This window comes from Anoplopoma fimbria, chromosome 2 (genome assembly GCF_027596085.1).
Source record: "Anoplopoma fimbria isolate UVic2021 breed Golden Eagle Sablefish chromosome 2, Afim_UVic_2022, whole genome shotgun sequence".
Taxonomy (NCBI): Eukaryota; Metazoa; Chordata; class Actinopteri; order Perciformes; family Anoplopomatidae; genus Anoplopoma; species Anoplopoma fimbria.
The window spans coordinates 21,490,943-21,508,774 of record NC_072450.1 but is presented as its reverse complement, the minus strand read 5'-3'; the positions used below and the strand labels follow the sequence as shown (position 1 = coordinate 21,508,774).

Sequence of the window (17,832 nt, the reverse complement as noted above, 5' to 3'; positions counted from 1 at the left end):
TGCTACTTAGTTGTTAACTGTGATGCGTGGCATACTGTGGTTCACCAACCGAAAATGTCAGAAGTTTAAACAAGAGCAAGGTGATATACAAAATCACAATAGGTGCAATGTTAAAGTATAATAAATCAAAGTATTAAACCTGCACATCAACCCACATCCACTAGTTATTTTGACCTGACCCAGATTTGGTCTCCCAATGATTAAATAAAAGCTGTTGTTTGTGGATATCTGCATTTAATTCTAAATAATTTCATCTGTCAGAATTAAAGATAAATAATGCCATAAAACTCCAATAAAGTCTAGTTATAGATTTGCTTCATAAATATGATGCCAGTTCAATGGTGCATAGTATTAGCTATGGAAAGAAACGGGAGGAGAGGTGTTCTAAATGGTTTGGTTATTATTCATACACATTCAGTTTCAGAGAAACATAAATAGCACCCTCTACTGGAGACATGTTATCTCACAACAACAGAATGAATAGTATGAAACAAAATTCACATACCACAGAGACTGATTTTGTGATGCTAAAGGCAGAATGGATTTGATTTATGACCAAATGTATGATGGTTTTCAAAGTAATTGGTTCGATTTATATCTGTTTCACAACTTAATCCAAGAGATACTATTGATCGATAATGTAACCAGGTTCCAAAGTTATAGCGGTAACTGCCTGAGGTGACTTAATCTAAAATAGGACTCAACATTTGGATTGATGTTGGCACTAGTGCAATTGTTGTGAGAGGATCTGGGCTGGTTGGCACACTCGTTTTTCCTCCTTACAATGGCTTTAAATAAAAGTTAATAGCCATCTTACACCTGCCATACTTGAACAATGAACATTTTGAACTGTGTACCATCCCTGTGCTATTGCTCTTATACAAATCAAAATCCTGTGACAAAAAGTAGGTCTTGCATCAGTGACAATTGTGTTCAACTGTATCTATGGACACCATCGTGGTATGTGTTTATTAGACTGCTGGGCAACCATGATACCACCTCAAAGCCCACTGTCTTGCTTTTTATTGCATGCAGGGAAGACCAGTAGAGGATGAAGCCTACAAACAGGCTTTACGAAAGCTTAAAAAAATGACATCTTAATGAGTTGGACTTGAAGTTGGACCCATTGTGACCAATATAACTTTGGTTGATCAAATACATTTTCAAGGGTCAAACATTTTTGGTTAAATCCCCACTTGATCACACACCACAGAAAACTGCTATTGGCTAAATATGCTGTTGGCTTTGAGCATATCCAACCTCTGGCCACAAGTCAATTGCTGATATCACACAGTGTCCTCTATCAGCTGTCAAAGGGGAAAAAACCTGCAATGACATCACCTATTGGCATGTGGCCAGACAGTGTTTAAACCAGTGTTTAAACCAGACAGTCAAATCCTTTATTAACATATTCTTATCACAATAGTATAAATGCATCTTTATATGCTTATAGTAATTACCATGTCGATAGGTAACGATACTTTACTGCTACTTTAAAGAAAACGTCAATTATATGTGCAGAGGTGCACCCGTCCCGGCGCGGCGTAGCAGTCACTGAATGCAGCGCACCCTTGGCTGCGTGGAGGAAGGCGGTGCTAGTGGTGGTGCCCGAGCAGCAGCAGCAGGGCCTTGCCTTTGTGGTTGCAGAAAGAGAAGATGGCTCCCGTTCTGGAGAAACAGCTCCCGGGCGCAGCAGGGGCAGGCGACAACAACAGCGAGGAGGAAGAAGGACAAAACCTATGGCAAGTTGTGTTAAAGTGTTACAGGCGGCACGACTCCGGAGCGCCTTCTGGGAGAAAACACGGTCGTGCTTTGTCACTGACGGCCGCTCACAGCCAGACACCGGCCCGGAGCGCAGGGCGGCCAGGGAGCTACTTCTGCTTAGATGGCTACAATGTTTGCGTGCTTTCCCAACACAGGAGATGTTTTTGAATGTGTATGTTCATGTCAAGACAACACCTAACTAAATACTGGCTCTCCTTAATGCGGTTGATACCATAACCTGTCTAGTAGTGCTGTGCAGAGGAAAAGACTCCCAGGGGCGCAGACTGTCCTACTGTCACCGTCATGAGGCGTGAGCGTGTCAGTGGAAGTGACTTATCATTTCCTGGTTTTGTTGTGTTCTTGTGGACACATCACTGGGCAGACTGGTTACTCATAAACCTTGTAGTTCAGTTTTGTAATATAAGCTGACTATTAATGAGCTGTCATTGTGCCACTTCACTGTCAATCTCTTGTGTTTTTCCTCAACATCTGTCTTGTTGTTTCTTGCAGGACCTCAATACTGAGTGAAGTTTCAACTACAACGAGTTCAAAGTTGCCATCAGGAAAAAATATCCTGATATTTGGTGAGTGTTACTTATTGCACACGTGTGAAGGTTTATGATATTTGCAGAGTATTCGTATTAGTCTGTTTCACTTATTGTATTCGTATTAGTTTGTTGCACTTATTGTATTCGTATTAGTTTGTTGCACTTATTGTATTCGTATTAGTTTGTTTCTGTACTTTTGCTCTGGTTTATGCTCTTAGATGCTTGTTTGAGAAAGGAGATGCACTTATGACTTCTGGTGACTAGTAGTTCTCTTGAATACCTATGTTGAATACACTGATTGTAAGTCGCTTTGGATAAAAGCATCTGCTAAATGACTGTAATGTAATGTAATGTATTTTTAGTGGTCAACCCTAAGGGGAGCGGAGGCCCCGCAAACTGCACAACCACACTGATTTGGCAAAAGCTAATGGTTGCAAATTAAAAACCTTTCTGACTTTTTAAACAATCAGCTGTGTTTCTTCCCAAACTGAAAGGAAGACATTATAAACACAAAATATAGAGAGGTCTTCTTGTGTGGGGGTGTACTTATTTGAGTTGGTCTTCCACGAATGTGAGAAATACTGCTATTGACAAAAAAAGATTAGTTTGAACCACTGACAGTCATGCCAGTGACTGTCAGTGGTATGTTTGTTTACAGGCAGGAAGTCAGAGGGATGATTTCTTAGCACATCAAATACATTATTATTGTAAAATGTCTATAATGATATATATTGAACACTATTACGACTGCTACTAACAATAATGAATAACAGCATGTGTAAGCTGATGAATACAATTTCTTACAGGTGAGGATGGATCAGGAAAAACAGCGCTTATGGCTAAACTTCAAGGGTCGGATCACAACAAGAGAGGAAGGGGACTGGAGTATCTGTACTTAAATGTCCATGATGAAGACCGAGATGGTGAGTTTACCTGCTGTAGCTTTACATGTGGTTGTTTAACAGTGGTAGCCTTTACAAAATAAAAGTAGTTCAGAACAATAAAAAGATTGCTTGTATTGAACTAGTATTTTGTTTTTCTTTTTGCAGACCTTACTCGCTGCAATGTGTGGATCCTGGATGGAGACCTATACCACAAAGGCCTACTTAAGTTTGCTGTTTCAGCTCAATCACTACCTGACTGTCTAGCTGTGTTTGTTGCGGATATGTCACGGCCCTGGACCATTATGGAGTCACTGCAGAAGTGGGCCAGTGTGCTACGTGACCATGTGGACAAGCTAAAGATCCCTCCAGAGGACATGAGGGAAATGGAGCAGAAGAGTAAGACATGTTTGACTTAATCTACCCATATGGGACTTGTATTGTGGGTGGTATCAAAATGAAACATCAACAAGGCTTTTATTTTGAAAATGGAGCAACGTTTGTTGTAGAGTGTTTTTCTGCTGGATCTAGCTGGACATTCAAAACCATGTGCCAACTTCTAGGGGTCTAAGTTATAGCTAAAATCTCATATTTTGTTTTACTTTCCAATTATACCCCAAATTTAGAATATGTACATTTTTATCATGTAGGTAGCCCGTTCCCTGAAGATTGAATTTGATTGATGAAGTAGTCAAATGTTATGAATGACAGCAACTCTCGTAATTCCAATTAGGTCTTTTCTGTCCTTAAAGCAGTCAGTTTCTTAAGACTGATATCATTTGGTGATTTGTTATGGGGTAGTCATCTTATATCTCCACATGCAAAAAGGATAAGAGCCAAAAACGAGACATTGGTAGCTGCGTAACATGGAAGGCAAGCACTGTATAATATTTCACATTGTCAAGGATGTTTCTAGGTCATCATCAGAGAGGCCCATGATCCTCATCTGTGTGTTCTGGCTGTAGGCGAGTTCTGCAGATCAATGTGTGTGATGCACTCCTTTTAATTTTAGAACTGGTTATCTCTCCCTTATAAACAGTTCTTTTGTGTTTGTGGAAAATGCTTTTGGAGGTTGCAAGTTAGTTTAGCCTGCAGGGTTTAACGGAAGGTTCTTGTCCGCCACCAAAGGTTGCTTGCTGCTGTTGCTCATATAAGTCTGAAATGACTTTTCACAAATAAGTCAAACTGTTTAATGATTTCAGACGAGTTCGACAGAACAGTTCTAAAAATGTTCCCGAACATTTAACATGCTGAGACAGTGTCAAGTTGTAACAAGTCTGCTGGCAAACGTGAAAAAGAAAAGGGTAGCCAAGTGATGACTAAAGCACATTGTTAATTACAGGGAAGTGTTTTAATGACTTTTTATGACTCCACATTTTCGACTTGCTTTACTGACTTGTTGAGTTCAAGTGGCTTATTAGTTAACCATAGTTGAAATTGTTTATAAAATGCAGTAGTAAGGACATTTTTAACTATCAATAGATGTTGGCTGGAGCTCACATTACAGTTGTAAATTTGCTATCGTTGTATTTTATGTAAAATCTTCACAATTTGGTAAATTTTTAAGGCTCAACTTTAAGCGTTTTTTCAGACTTTCTACAGTTACCTTCTACTTTCTCTCTTTGGCTTCTGGATATGGTTGGCATACCATCAACATAAAGTATCTTCTAACAAATCAGTTGTGATGTCAGCAGCAGATTGCTGTGACCTAGTCAGATTACATATTTTTAGATAGATTGATGGAGTGTGTGAGTGAGAGAGACAGTCTGACATACAGACTTGAAGTATGTGCTCTTGTCCAGGGAGTCTTGCAGGCGTCTTGCATCATGGTTCCCTCCCCTCCGACAGCAGCGTCAGAGAAAACTGAGCGGGTCTGAACTCAGTCAGTGGGCCGGACATTCTGACTCCTGTTATGCTGTAACTGAAGTAGTCTGGCTGCTGGGGTCGTCTCAAGTTGAATTACGGGATCAAGCTATTGCTCCCTCGACAACACCTTCAAATGAAAAATATTTTACTTGGCAACTTCTGTGGTAGTGACAAGACGGGGACTTTTCTTTTGCCTACAGTATCTGGGACTGGTGTGAATTCAAACACTGAGGGTATTTTGTTCTCACTCTAGTTCTGTTTCCCTTTTTTATTAAAGGAAACAAGTATTCTCACAGCTGTAACAACGTTTTAGTCATGAGCCAACAGCATTGACTAGGAAATAGATTAAGACTGGGCTTGAAAACTTGGGCTTGTCTTACAAATCTTATTTTTACATTTAATTTGCCAGAAATGACACCTTTATTCGTAGCTAAACTTGAGCCTTGAGCTCACTGACGTCTTTCAAGAAATGAATATACCTATTGCATGTCAGTGATTAATGCATGTCTTCCCTTTTGTGATTTAAAAAAACCAAAAACCAGTGAGGTACAGTCTCAGTACTTAAAGTACATTATATTTAATTAAGTGAAGGCTTAGCAGTCCTTGATTATGTGTGCAGATGCATTTTTGACCCCACCTTTATTTGTAGACAGATAGACTTTGTCCCATAAAGACCAATATGTCTTTCTCTTTCACTTTGTTTTTTAGCTAGTAGCCACTCCTATTTTATGATCTATGTTTTTTCTCTTTTATATTTTCATTCAATAAATCTCCTGCCGTGTATTTGCTAAGCAGACCCCCGTAAAGCTTCATGTCTCGGCACTAAATAAGGATTAGATAAAGCATGACATTTTTAGCAGTCATTCAGTCTGTTTATAAACTTCAAATGGGAAATCAAAAATTTGGGATGTTGTAAAATCAGCATGTTAAATCGCTGGTGTACAGATTTTATTTGTGCTATGCACAGGATTTGTGTAATCCAGGAGGTTTCCCCTTTTAGATTGCTTGTAACACCAGTCATCTCACCATATAATAAATCCCATGTTTGGAAGGAAAGGAGTTGGCTCAAAACAGCAGGTCAATCTGGCTTTGTGGCCTGTCACCAACTACATTTCCGAAGCTCCCAAGAAAGTAGACACACACACACACACACACACACACACACACACACACACACACACACACACACACACACACACAGACACAGACAGTTTGGACAGCACAACAGGAAGGTGAAGGATGTCATGTATTTCACCTGAGGTCTATAATGTGATAGTAGAAATTTTGTCTAATGACGCTAAACTAAACAGGACCTATTTCAACTTTATATTTTTATTTTTTTACATTTTCAACTTACTATTCTTGTATTATTTCTTGTTTTGAACAAGTTTATTACAGACATTATAGAGCAAAGTTAAGAAAGGCTCTGTAGTCTTGCTAAATGTGTTGCTAATGCCTGGATTATTTATATGTGAGATATTTATAAATTGGTTTTTATTAACAACTGTTTGCACATAATTTGTTATTTACTTCACTTGTCTTTTATATCCTGAGAGCATGCTGTGTTGTCTAATCACTATGCTGCCATTAAATGCCCGTTAGAATGAATCATAATTACGAGAGATAAAATGTGCCAAAGTGTAAACTAATTAGATGTCAGTTGGGAAAGAACTGCATTGTTATTTGATGAGGAGCAGAGGGGGTTAACTGCATAAGCATTGTTATTTAATCCTACTGAGACATGATCTCCTTTTAATATACACATTTTGCCAGAAAATTTTCTTATAAAGATGTTTGCGATATACTGTAAAATATGAGTGAAAACCAGTTGAAAAAAGCCTTTGTAGAAGCTGAACTAATCTTTATTTTTATTTTTTATTATTATTAATTGTCTGAATTCCTATTGTGTGCTCCCTTTGTCTCTCCACTAGTGGTGAAAGCGTTCCAAGAGTACACAGAACCAGAGGACGCCACCCAATCCTCCCCACAGAGACGGGCCCCAACAGCAGGGGAAGACGAGGCTGTTGTGCTACCACTCGGGGACAACACACTCACACACAACCTGGGCATTCCAGTGCTTATAGTTTGCACAAAGGTGAATGATTCCTACAGCCCCAAAGGTCTTATGTGAAGCCATAGACTTTCTAGAGACAACTAATGTTTTGGTGTCACAGCTGTCGCTACAAGAGGTTTTCTTTAAAGGTTTTATCAAAGCTTTTCAGAGATACTTCTATCTGATGTAGGACATTTGCTAGGTCTCTGAATTATACCAAAATTATAAATGTTTGCCTTGAAATCCTAATACTTATGGCAGTTGAAGCATTAGATCGCTGAAACAAAATACCTAAATAGGGTACCACTATGTGGTGGAGTTCTTCTGCTGTGAGATTCCATTTGGCAAAAAAAAACAAATAGCGCATTATGTATTTTACATTTACCCAATAATCATGTTCAGTGAAAATGATTATTGGGCAAATGTAAATAAAACGTTAATGTGTTCAAATGTAATCTTGTAAAATTATGTTTTGGTGAAAACCCAGTTTAAAGAAAATGATTTCACAGCACGAAAAAAATAAAAATAAATAAATATATATATATATATATATACAGCACGAAAAAAAAAAAAAAAAAAATATATATATATAAAAAAAAAAAAAAAAATGGTGAGGGAATTATGACCCGTTTAACGTCTAGGCCACTTATAATACATCATTAAAACTACTAATGGCAATATTTATTTTATAAAGGAAAAATAAAATCTTTCATTTCCTTATCATTTTAATGTTGTGTTTTAATGCAAAAACCACTGTAGATGACAATAACAAAGTAAAAGGATAACATTTAGAACATTTGGCGGTTTACACGGACTTCAGACTGGTTTTAAATGAGTTTTGGGAATGTTGCAAAAAAAATAATTCTGGATCCTTGTAGACCAGCTGCTATAACAAACAAAACAACAAAAAACATCTGTACCTGCCAAAATGGATCATCAATGATCGTCCATTACTATCGGCGGCAAAAAAGCGTGATCAGCGATTTATAAAAGTTACATTTGCTCCCTATTTTTTCTTGTTCGGATCCAATGACTCATCCTCGATACGATACCAACCCTGAGTTTTAAGATTTGTTGCAACTTTTACAAAAAGCATCCTCACTGCTGGTTCCCTCTGATGGGTTCTTTTAAATGCCTCCATAATGAGCACATTTAGGCTCAGCCCCTATGAACTTCTATATATTCTTTTTATGTTGTTATTTGTGAGAGAGTATCCTCTAATAAAAAGAAGCCATTATACTTGTTTGTTAACCCCCCCAGTCAAAGACGAGTGCTAAAAAACACAGTGTAGCCATCAGCAGAGCTTCACATGCTCCCCGTGACAGGAAAATGGTGAATGTGCTTTCTCTATGAGTGGGGCCTCTGTCTAACCCGTATCAGAGAAAGGGCATTCAGCTTGGCAGAAAAAATCATTGTTCAAGACCATTATTTGTGGTTTAAAACTGTTCAAACTGCTGTCAGTCTTCTTTTGATCATCACCCTCTGTCATGACTAACCATGGAAGCTTCACTACTGACCCAGAGACAGGAAGTACTATACTTCAGTGCTGTCAATGCCACACCACCACACACGCTCCGGGTAGAATTTGTTGCGGCGGTGTCCATCCTTCCAATCTCCACCAACTACTCCTACCTCAGTCATCTACTGTCACTGTCCTCAGCTACAGATATACTTTCTGTTGGGGGCCAAATGGTTATCAGCAGGCAGACTAGTATCAAAAACAACAACAAAACAACTGGTCTGTTAAAATGTTGTGCTGTATTTGGTTAACAAAGAGAGAAGACACCGTCATTATAGAATTGACTGATGCAGAGAGCAGTAACCTTGTTCATATTTGTGAATGCTGACATTTTAATGTCCGTCATTAAAATATGTATCTCTTTCCCTCTCAATCTTTTATCCTTCAGTGTGACGCAGTCAGCGTACTAGAGAAGGAGCACGACTACAGAGAGGAGCACTTCGATTTCATCCAGTCCCACATTAGGCAATTTTGCTTACAGTGTATCCTTTTTATATATAATTGTTTGTTATTCTCCCACAGTGGTCATGATATTTATAACCTAAACAGAAATGTTTTTTTCTTATAAATGGCCCATATTTATTTATTATAATTAACAAATCAATCAGTCCATCATCTATGTGATTACCCCAACAATTGTTGCCTTAACTGAATTAAACAGATGGAGCTGGCCTGATCTACACTTCAGTTAAAGAGGAGAAGAACATGGATCTGCTTTACAAATATATAGTGCATAAGATGTACGAGTTCCAGTTCACCACACCTGCCTTAGTGGTGGAAAAGGATGCAGTGTTCATGTAAGTGAAGATAAAGATCATCTAGTTTCTTAAGTTGATCGTGATTCTTTGGTTTTTCATCACTCTCTCAAATATTACCGACTGTTATAATTTAAACATTTGGGTAATTTTGTTGCCAACTGCCATCTTTCTTTCTGTATTTGTTGTGAATCGTATACCATAAATCGGTTTTCTCCTGAGGACATACTCTTACTCTAACAGAGTTCACATCATTGCACCTGCTGTAATTAAAAGGTATTTTTCTTTCCTTTCAGTCCATCTGGATGGGATAATGAGAAGAAAATTGGGATTTTGCATGAAAACTTATCAACAGTCAGACCCGAGGATCCGTTTGAAGTTTTTATCACGAAGCCTCCAGTACGAAAGGTAATGGCAATGCAATGTACGGAGAAAATGTGAACTTGAGATAATGACATTACCACCCAAAGTGCCAAATACATAACCACATGCTCTGTCCTTTGCTCTTCTTCACAGCTGGTTCATGAAAAAGAGATAAATGCAGAGGATGAGCAGGTATTCCTGATGAAACAACAGGTAAGTGTCAAGTCTGTCGTGCATATTTCATGATTTCTGTCACCTGCTGCAGAGATTGACAGTGTGTCGAACAATTCAGCTGTCAAGATCAAATCAAATCTCATCCCCTGATCAAACTAGATGACTTGATATGGACATTTTTCAATGGTATAAATGTTATTGGTAGTATGAGAAAATCCAGTTGTTAGGAGGAAAGATAACTAAAAAAAAATACTAAAGAATTTGGCTGAAATGTATTGAACAGCTAGACCAAAGAACTAATCATTGTAAGATTTAACTGGTGATCCTTAACTTAACTTTCACTATGAAACAAATTTCTATACTTTACTCTGGTAAACATCTGAAACTTCCAAATTACAAGTAACATTGTCTTCACTTCCTATTTTGTAGACAAATAAACCAGGAAGGGAATAATAAAAAAAAAAAAAAAACGCGACAACACAATTGAGGCTCTTTATATGGATATCTAAATAAAGGTCTGTCCAGAAGTTGTAGTCTTCAAAAATGAAATGAATAAATGAGATAAATTGTGTAAATATGTATATTAATAGGTTAAAGGTTTGTTTGTTGTAATTGTACAACAAGGTTGCACAATGACAGTTGTAGTCACAAGAAAAGCCAAAAACAAAACAAAAACAGCATTCATGTATTGCATTTTTTAATTTTGCAACAAAAACACTGGTGAATCAAAATAGGTCAACAATTATAGTTGGAATCATAAACTGCGTCTGAATTAAGCGGTGACTTTTTTCTCTCCACAGTCTTTGTTATCAAAGCAGCCGGCTACACCAACAAGAGGAGCAACAGTAAGTGTCTTAACATCCCTCAATATGGATTCTTATTAATGGAGGGATTTATTCCATTGTTCTGCACGGAAAACGTATTTCTACTGGCTTGACAAACCAGGCTATTTGTTTGTGACCTCTGTTTTGACCTGGTTTCCTGTGTTTCAGGAGTCTCCAGGGCGGACAGCCTCAGGGTCTCCCAGGCCTGCGGGTCGCACCGGCCAAGCCAACGTGACCAGCAGCTCACCTATGTCTGCTGTCAAAAAGCCTGACCCAAACATGAAAGGTAGGAGCCTCTCATTTTATTTCATATCTGATCATTGAGATCTATACTTTGCTCCCTAGTTTGTGTAGGTTGCCATAAGGGCTTGACATTTATTTTCTATGTAATTTATTTTCAATCATGCACATTTATTTAAACCAATGTTTGGACCCCTGCAAAAAAAGAGGTAACATCTAAGATGATTTGCATAACCACAGATTCCTGTGCACTTCCTGAACAGGTGTCCCGTAAGCAGAAATATGGACTCTCTGGTCTTCATTAAGTGCAGAAGGGGGCTATAGTGCATTCCAACTAGAAAGCTGATTTTAACCAGATTTAATAGAGGGTCTGTTAACCCTTGCCTATTGTGGTCGGGAATTACAGTTTTAGTGGAGATAAAATTAGATTTTCAGAGTTCTGTGTTTTTAGCAACTTTATCAACACATTTTCTTCCCTGATAAAGGATGTTTTTTTGAGTATTTCCTTATCCAAATCAAGGATCCTAAAATAAAAAGTATCATATGCTCAACTATTTCAGTTTGTTAAGCCCTCTGAGACAAACTTGTGATTGTAGGGTGGCGTGCATACCAGACAGTACGATTTCACCTCTTCATAGGGCTTTTGTTGTTGACTTTACAAGATGAAGATGTGGCCTTATTTTGCAACAAGGTGATTATACGTGGCAGGAACAATAGATATTTAAGATGTGAAGAAATAAATATTAAGATGTATATCTATTACCTGAAGTTATCCCTCACTGCTTATCTGGAATCATAACATTAGAAGATGTTGGGCATTAAAGCAGGATGATCTGTGAAACATCAGCCTGTGTTCTCCGTATTCTCAGTGTTAAGAAGGTAACTAGAAACTCAATGATTAGGTATGGTGGGTGACGGCTTAATGCAGACATGATTTTAAACTCCATGTTTCTCCTGCAGCGGGTGCTGCCAATGAGGGAGTGCTGGCTAACTTCTTCAACAGCCTGCTGAGTAAAAAGACTGGAGCCCCGGGGAGCCCAGGGAGCCCAGGAAGTGGAGCAGTAGGAGCTGGAGTCCAAGGGTCCGCCAAGAAAACAGGTACAATCTCTCATTCCAGTGCTCTTTGATCTGATCTCAGTGAGCAGCCTCAATATTTATGCCTCCGTGCAGGCGACCGTCCAGTCCATTCTAGTGTTTGAAATTTCTTAGGAATGGAGGAAATTTCTTTAAATTTGGCACAAATGTCCACCTGTAGGCTTTAAACTCAAACCATGGCATGACCATACAAATGTAACTGTTCTCTCTGTAGGAGCTCGTTAGGCTCTGGTCTAACAGCATTCCTTAATGACATTTCCCCTTAATATTACTCACGTTTTTATTATTGAATGTAGGCTACACCCAGTTCAACTGCAAACAGTTGCTGATGTCAAATTATTACATCAATGACAACATTCTCTTGCATTCAGCACTAATTTGCTGTTTTTGTCCTATAGATAGACAGGGGTGTGTTTTTGTAGATAACATACATACCACTCAATCATATTGAGGTTTCATTTGTTAAATGCCTGTTGCCTTGACTCCTCTCTCCCCTCGTCTCTTCCTCACCTCCTTCGCGCCCATCTCCCATGGGTGGGGCTAAGATGTGAGGAGAGGAACTGAGGATCTACAAACTGCGTAATAAGAAAGGCCTGTGGACTCGAGGATAAACTGATTAGATTATGGAGATCAAAGGTCAAAGTCACTGTGAACTCACCCCTGTCTCATTCTAGTGATATTTTTTAATGCCTTCAGTGAACCACTTAAAATTTCTGGCCCCTATGACTTCACAAAACATGTTTATGGTGGTAAATCTAGTTTTAAACCTTCGTCCACACAGTTTAACAGTTGTCCTTTTATCAAATCAGTTCTAAAGCATTATTGTTGGCTTTAGCATCATTGGTATTTAGATCCATCTCAGAGCATGGGCTTCAAGCACACTTAAGTCAAGACTAGTCGAGAGTGAGAAAAAAGGGCCTTTTTTTGACCACTTTGCTCTCTGGAGAGAGAGAGAGAGAGAGAAGGAGAGAACGAGAGAGATAAAACAAGAGACAAAGAAAAGTTTTCCATTGACTGACCTTCTGACATCTGAAGAGCTGTGTGACAGGCCTGTATGCACCAAACCTTTTATCATAAGTGCACCTATAGATCTAATGTCGCTCACTCCACATCACATCCCTTTGCTCTCTTGCTAAACTCCTTTATTTACCTGGTATTTTGCTTGAGTAGTAACCTCAGCTGTTTTGCATGTCGACCGTTTTTATTTTCACTCCAGCAAATGTTTTTATTTTATTTTACTTTGTTCTATCAGGTAAATATAACAAAGTCAAATACTGTTTTGTGAAATGACTGAATGCAGCGGGTGAAACATTAAGGGAAACATTGCATAGCTCATCTTTCCGTCTGGGACCACCTCCTCTAACAGCGCTGAGCACTGTTAATATTTCTTTGCGACCCAGCTCAAAGGATAATGCATGAGTACATGTTTTTTTTTTTTTTTGGTCTTATGATTAGTTTTGCATGAGTGTTAACTGTGGCAGCGAGCCGCCAAACTGCAGCATGGGAACCTCATCAGCATCAAACCCCCATCCATCTGCTTGCTGGCCGTGGAAAAAGCTTTTTTTATGAATACACACAGAGGCTACAGGAGATTACTTTTGGACTTTGTCTCCTGTTTTTCCCAAGGGCAGAAGCCGGGTTTGACTGATGTCCAGGCGGAGTTGGACCGGATGACTCGCAAACAAGACTCCATGGTTTCAACGAACAACATACCAGCGCCCACCGAGAACGAAGCGTGAAGGCAACAAAAACAGCTGCATCGTCCACTGCGTTAATACTCTGGAAATATACATGTACATGTGAGCATAAAAAATTGACCAAATTCCCAATGTCTATATCAGTCAGCACACACAGTGGTTTCACCAAAATGAGTTTCAGATGCTATCCGATATTTTGGTGTTCTGGTGTAATGGGAGGAGAGAGACGGATAACAGAGATGAAGGTGTTAATGAGATGATACGGCTTGGCTTTATTTCTGTCCTCGCTTCTACTGTAAATGTTATTCTGTGAGGGATGTCAGTTTACAGAAATGAGTGCACACTCCCAACAGGCCCCCCAGTTTCTGGGGTAAAACACCCTCTCCTCATGGGTTGAAGATTGTAAATACACTGGTCATGTGGCCACTGGTTCAGCTTATAACACGGAAGGAATTTGGTTGTGATTGGAAAGGTATTTAACTTTTAAATATATTAATTGATAAAAGTAATTGAAATACTTGCAAACATATGTAGTATGTAAAAAATGTTGGACATGATACTGATGTATTTATACAAAGCTCCTCCTTTTTATTTTATTTGGTGCACAGTTTATGGGGTTAAGGAAGCATTCATCTGTATCGCATACATGTGTTAAAATACCACTGACATCATGACACTAATACGACAAGTCCAAATGGCTGATATCATATCATTTGCCCTATTCATCTCGAAGGATTCTGTAAATATAAATACAAAAAAAACAACTATTCAGGTTAACTTTGATTTTGTATAAAATGCAATTCTGTCCAAAATTATGAAATAGGCTGTTTGACTAAATGAGACTTGTTAGGATTTGATGGGCTTAAAGGTTGCATAGAAACCTTTAGCTACAGGTGTGTATATTTGGGGATGGTGTTGGGCAGCATCTTTCCTACTAGAACTCCTAAGTGCCTCGCACAGTTAGCGGTTTGTGTCATAGTGGAGGTGCTCGTCTACACAAGAGGAAATGCACTGTAGCACCATCGGCTAAAAGGTTTTTGTCCATTTCTTGTCATCCAAATAATTTATTTCTTTTTACATTTTTGTTAATGTACAACAAGCCTATGGTCTGTTAATTTTCAGAAGAAAAAAAAGATTTCTGTGGCCTAGTTGATAGTATTCAATAGAGCAATAGATTGAATGCCTTCATACAAACTGTAAAGGCTGCTGATATTAAGAAGATACCGCATGAAGACCACTTACTGTGGTTTACATCACTCTCTTTGCAGCCAAAAGACACACAATGATTTTCTGTGGTTTTAACAAAATGAGCTATTGTTTCCTTCGGTGGTTGACAGCACTGTCCTCCTTTTTGGTTTCACATGTTGTATTCACGCTGTACTTTGCATGTCAGTTCAAACATTCCCAGTTTTTACATGAAGTAGCTGTAGAAACACATCCCTTTGGTGACACCTGTTTGATCTTTTTGTTCGGTCTCTTTCAGTGCCCATTTCAAATACTGACCTTTGCCTTCAATTTACAGCTAACAGTCACACTGGGCACCCTGCCTTCACAGTAATGCTCCTAATTCATATGTGTCCTTAAGGGGTTGCTTAATTGTGTTCTGTAGTTTCTCTCCTTTAAAAAAAAAAAAAAAAAAAAAAAAAATGAAACCATTATACTGTACCATATCAAATAATCTAATCAAAATGAATGAAGTGTACATTATCATTAACGCTGTATGCAAGGCCCTACTTAATCTTATGGAAAGAGGTCATCAGTAGCATTCACAAAATTAATGGGAACTGTGAGGAGAGCAGATATTTGCTATTCAAACAATGGCAAAAAAGGAAAACCAGAGTGAATTGGGACATGGAACCAAAGATGCATATTAGTCACTATTTTCAGCTTTTATTGTTGATACTCCTCCATAAGATTAACCAGTGGCCATTTTTCTGTCCCACCCGTGCATGGTGCCCTTGCGTTCTAAACGTCAGACCTGCATATGAACTCTTGTTTTTCGGTAACACCCTCTTAAGATGGTAGAAATGCCTTACTCCACTCAACCATATCCGTGGGTTTCATGAGTCAGAGGAGAACAATTACCATAACTGTGTATAGTGGATTATGGTAAATGCTCTCAACTGGTCGGTATACAAATGCAATGCAATTAGGGTTTCACTTTAAATTAGCTCTGTAAGGGAATAACCACAAGACCATATTGGTGTACAGTTAACTTGATGCACAATTTGATTTGCTATCAAAATGATGCTACACATCACTTCTGGATTTACTTTTGATCATATTGAAGCTTTTATTGTTTTTATTTTTCCTTGAGTTTTACTTTTTATTTTTTTGTGAGTGGGTGGGTGCGCCTGAGGGTCTGTTGCCCAAGTGGATGAAGCACAATTTATTGACAGCCAGGAGCAGTACCGCCACATGTTGAAATAAGCACTTTTCCTTGGACACTTGTATCAATTCCCTGTTGCTACAGTTTAAGATACAGAATGCATATTTTTCTTTTTGCCTTGCCTTTTTAGAACATTTAGTAATGAACCTAAAAGTTAATCTACACAGTAAAACTGCATTATTTATCTGCATTTGCTGCTTAAGTTATGGAAGGTGCTCCTGGTGGTTAACTATGGAATAACCGCTTTCCACCGGTGATTTTGTAAGCTGATTGAATCCTTTTGAAATCATTGTCATAACACCGTTGCTAGGGATGTTTTAAAGACATTGTTAAATAGATAAACCAAATAAATGTCTACTCATTTTCAAGTTTTACCTTTTTGCCCATGAAACTTCCCCTTGTTTATGTTTACATCCTAATTAGGCATGTTTTGTTTGTGTTGTCAAATATTTCTTTGCCCATAGACACTTTCTGTTTAAAATCATTTTGAAATGCCACCCTAACCTGACTGATATTTCATATAATTATATATCGTATTTCATTCAACATGGCCACACTTGCTCAATTTGTCATTTAGCTGAGTGGATTGAAGTGCTCTCATGCTGCTTGGTTTCATTCATTCATCAAAGTTGCATTCGCTCTTTGTAACGGTTGGATGTTGCTCCCAATATTGAATAATGGACAGTTGTTGTAACTTTTGTACTCCGTCAGTTGAAAGCAACTGCCTCCTCACCTCCTAACTGAATTGCCTTCGACCACTATTGACAGTCTACATCTATGTGAGACTATGGGCTTCTGCTTCCAGTCCTTTTGTATTCAGGATATCAAGACATTGTAAGCACATGGCTGGCTGCTTTTCTGTGTCCTGAATTCATTCAGAAGTTTGATTGTATGACTTTAACACAACTCTGTAGCCTTTAAGCTGCCCTGTGGATTCTCGCTTCTTACGCCGACAAAGATAAGGAAACTGTTTATCAGACCCCTGGCTTCAATAAAACCAAGAATCCAAACTTTGGTTGACTTTTGCATTTTTTTTGCATCTATTTATACAAGGTCCATTGATTTGATATTAAATAGTGACATTACCATGGTGCTGACTGCTCAATCCAAAATAGAAATGTACATTTTTAAAAATGGCCGATCTTTTGCCATTGTACTGCAACAAATGCAGCCAAACACTGAAAGATCACAAGCATCACCAAGGATTTAAAGTTTTTATGTAGATGTATTGCATATTCATATTGTAATTTAACAAATTTGCTTTTAGACCTTTTTATTGGAATTTCATTGCTAGACACCAGCTTAGGTCAATGTTTACTTCCTGTCAGCTGATGTCAGTCATTTGCCTACTATAGCCTGAAGAAGCCCCTCTTTGTACCCATCAAATATTATGAAAGATGACATTACTACAGTCCCAATTAATTCAACCAGAATCACTTAATCTAAGTAAGAATGTCAGAATCTTTCTGATTTAAGTCCTAAAATGATGCTCTATCAAATCAGATTTTTTTTCAACTGAACTTCTTAGTCTTTTTTAATCATTTTAAGCCAGTTATTCTTGTTTAATTACCTTCGTCCATCATACTACTACAAAGCCCCCTGGTTTAAGCCATAAAACAATTTGCCTCACTGTACATTTCAATGGCTGAGGCACTGTGAGGGTG

At 38.3% G+C, this 17,832-nt stretch overlaps 1 protein-coding gene across 2 annotated transcripts; it reads left to right on the top strand.

Moving 5' to 3' along the window:
- The first annotated feature begins 1,617 nt into the window (after positions 1-1,617).
- On the top strand, positions 1,618-17,169 carry dync1li2 (dynein, cytoplasmic 1, light intermediate chain 2). 2 transcript variants are annotated; one of them, XM_054615614.1, is made up of 13 exons: positions 1,618-1,742; positions 2,275-2,348; positions 3,119-3,235; positions 3,362-3,592; positions 6,991-7,154; positions 9,020-9,113; positions 9,293-9,428; positions 9,683-9,794; positions 9,903-9,962; positions 10,724-10,768; positions 10,916-11,033; positions 11,948-12,085; positions 13,709-17,169. In XM_054615614.1, exons 1-13 carry the CDS (start codon positions 1,657-1,659, stop codon positions 13,819-13,821), a joined length of 1,488 nt encoding a protein of 495 aa, XP_054471589.1. In that variant the 5' UTR covers positions 1,618-1,656; the 3' UTR covers positions 13,822-17,169. The 2 variants fall into 2 exon arrangements, with proteins under 2 accessions (XP_054471589.1, XP_054471597.1); XM_054615622.1 differs by having other exon boundaries at positions 13,714-13,825.
- Positions 17,170-17,832: the final 663 nt, after the last annotated feature.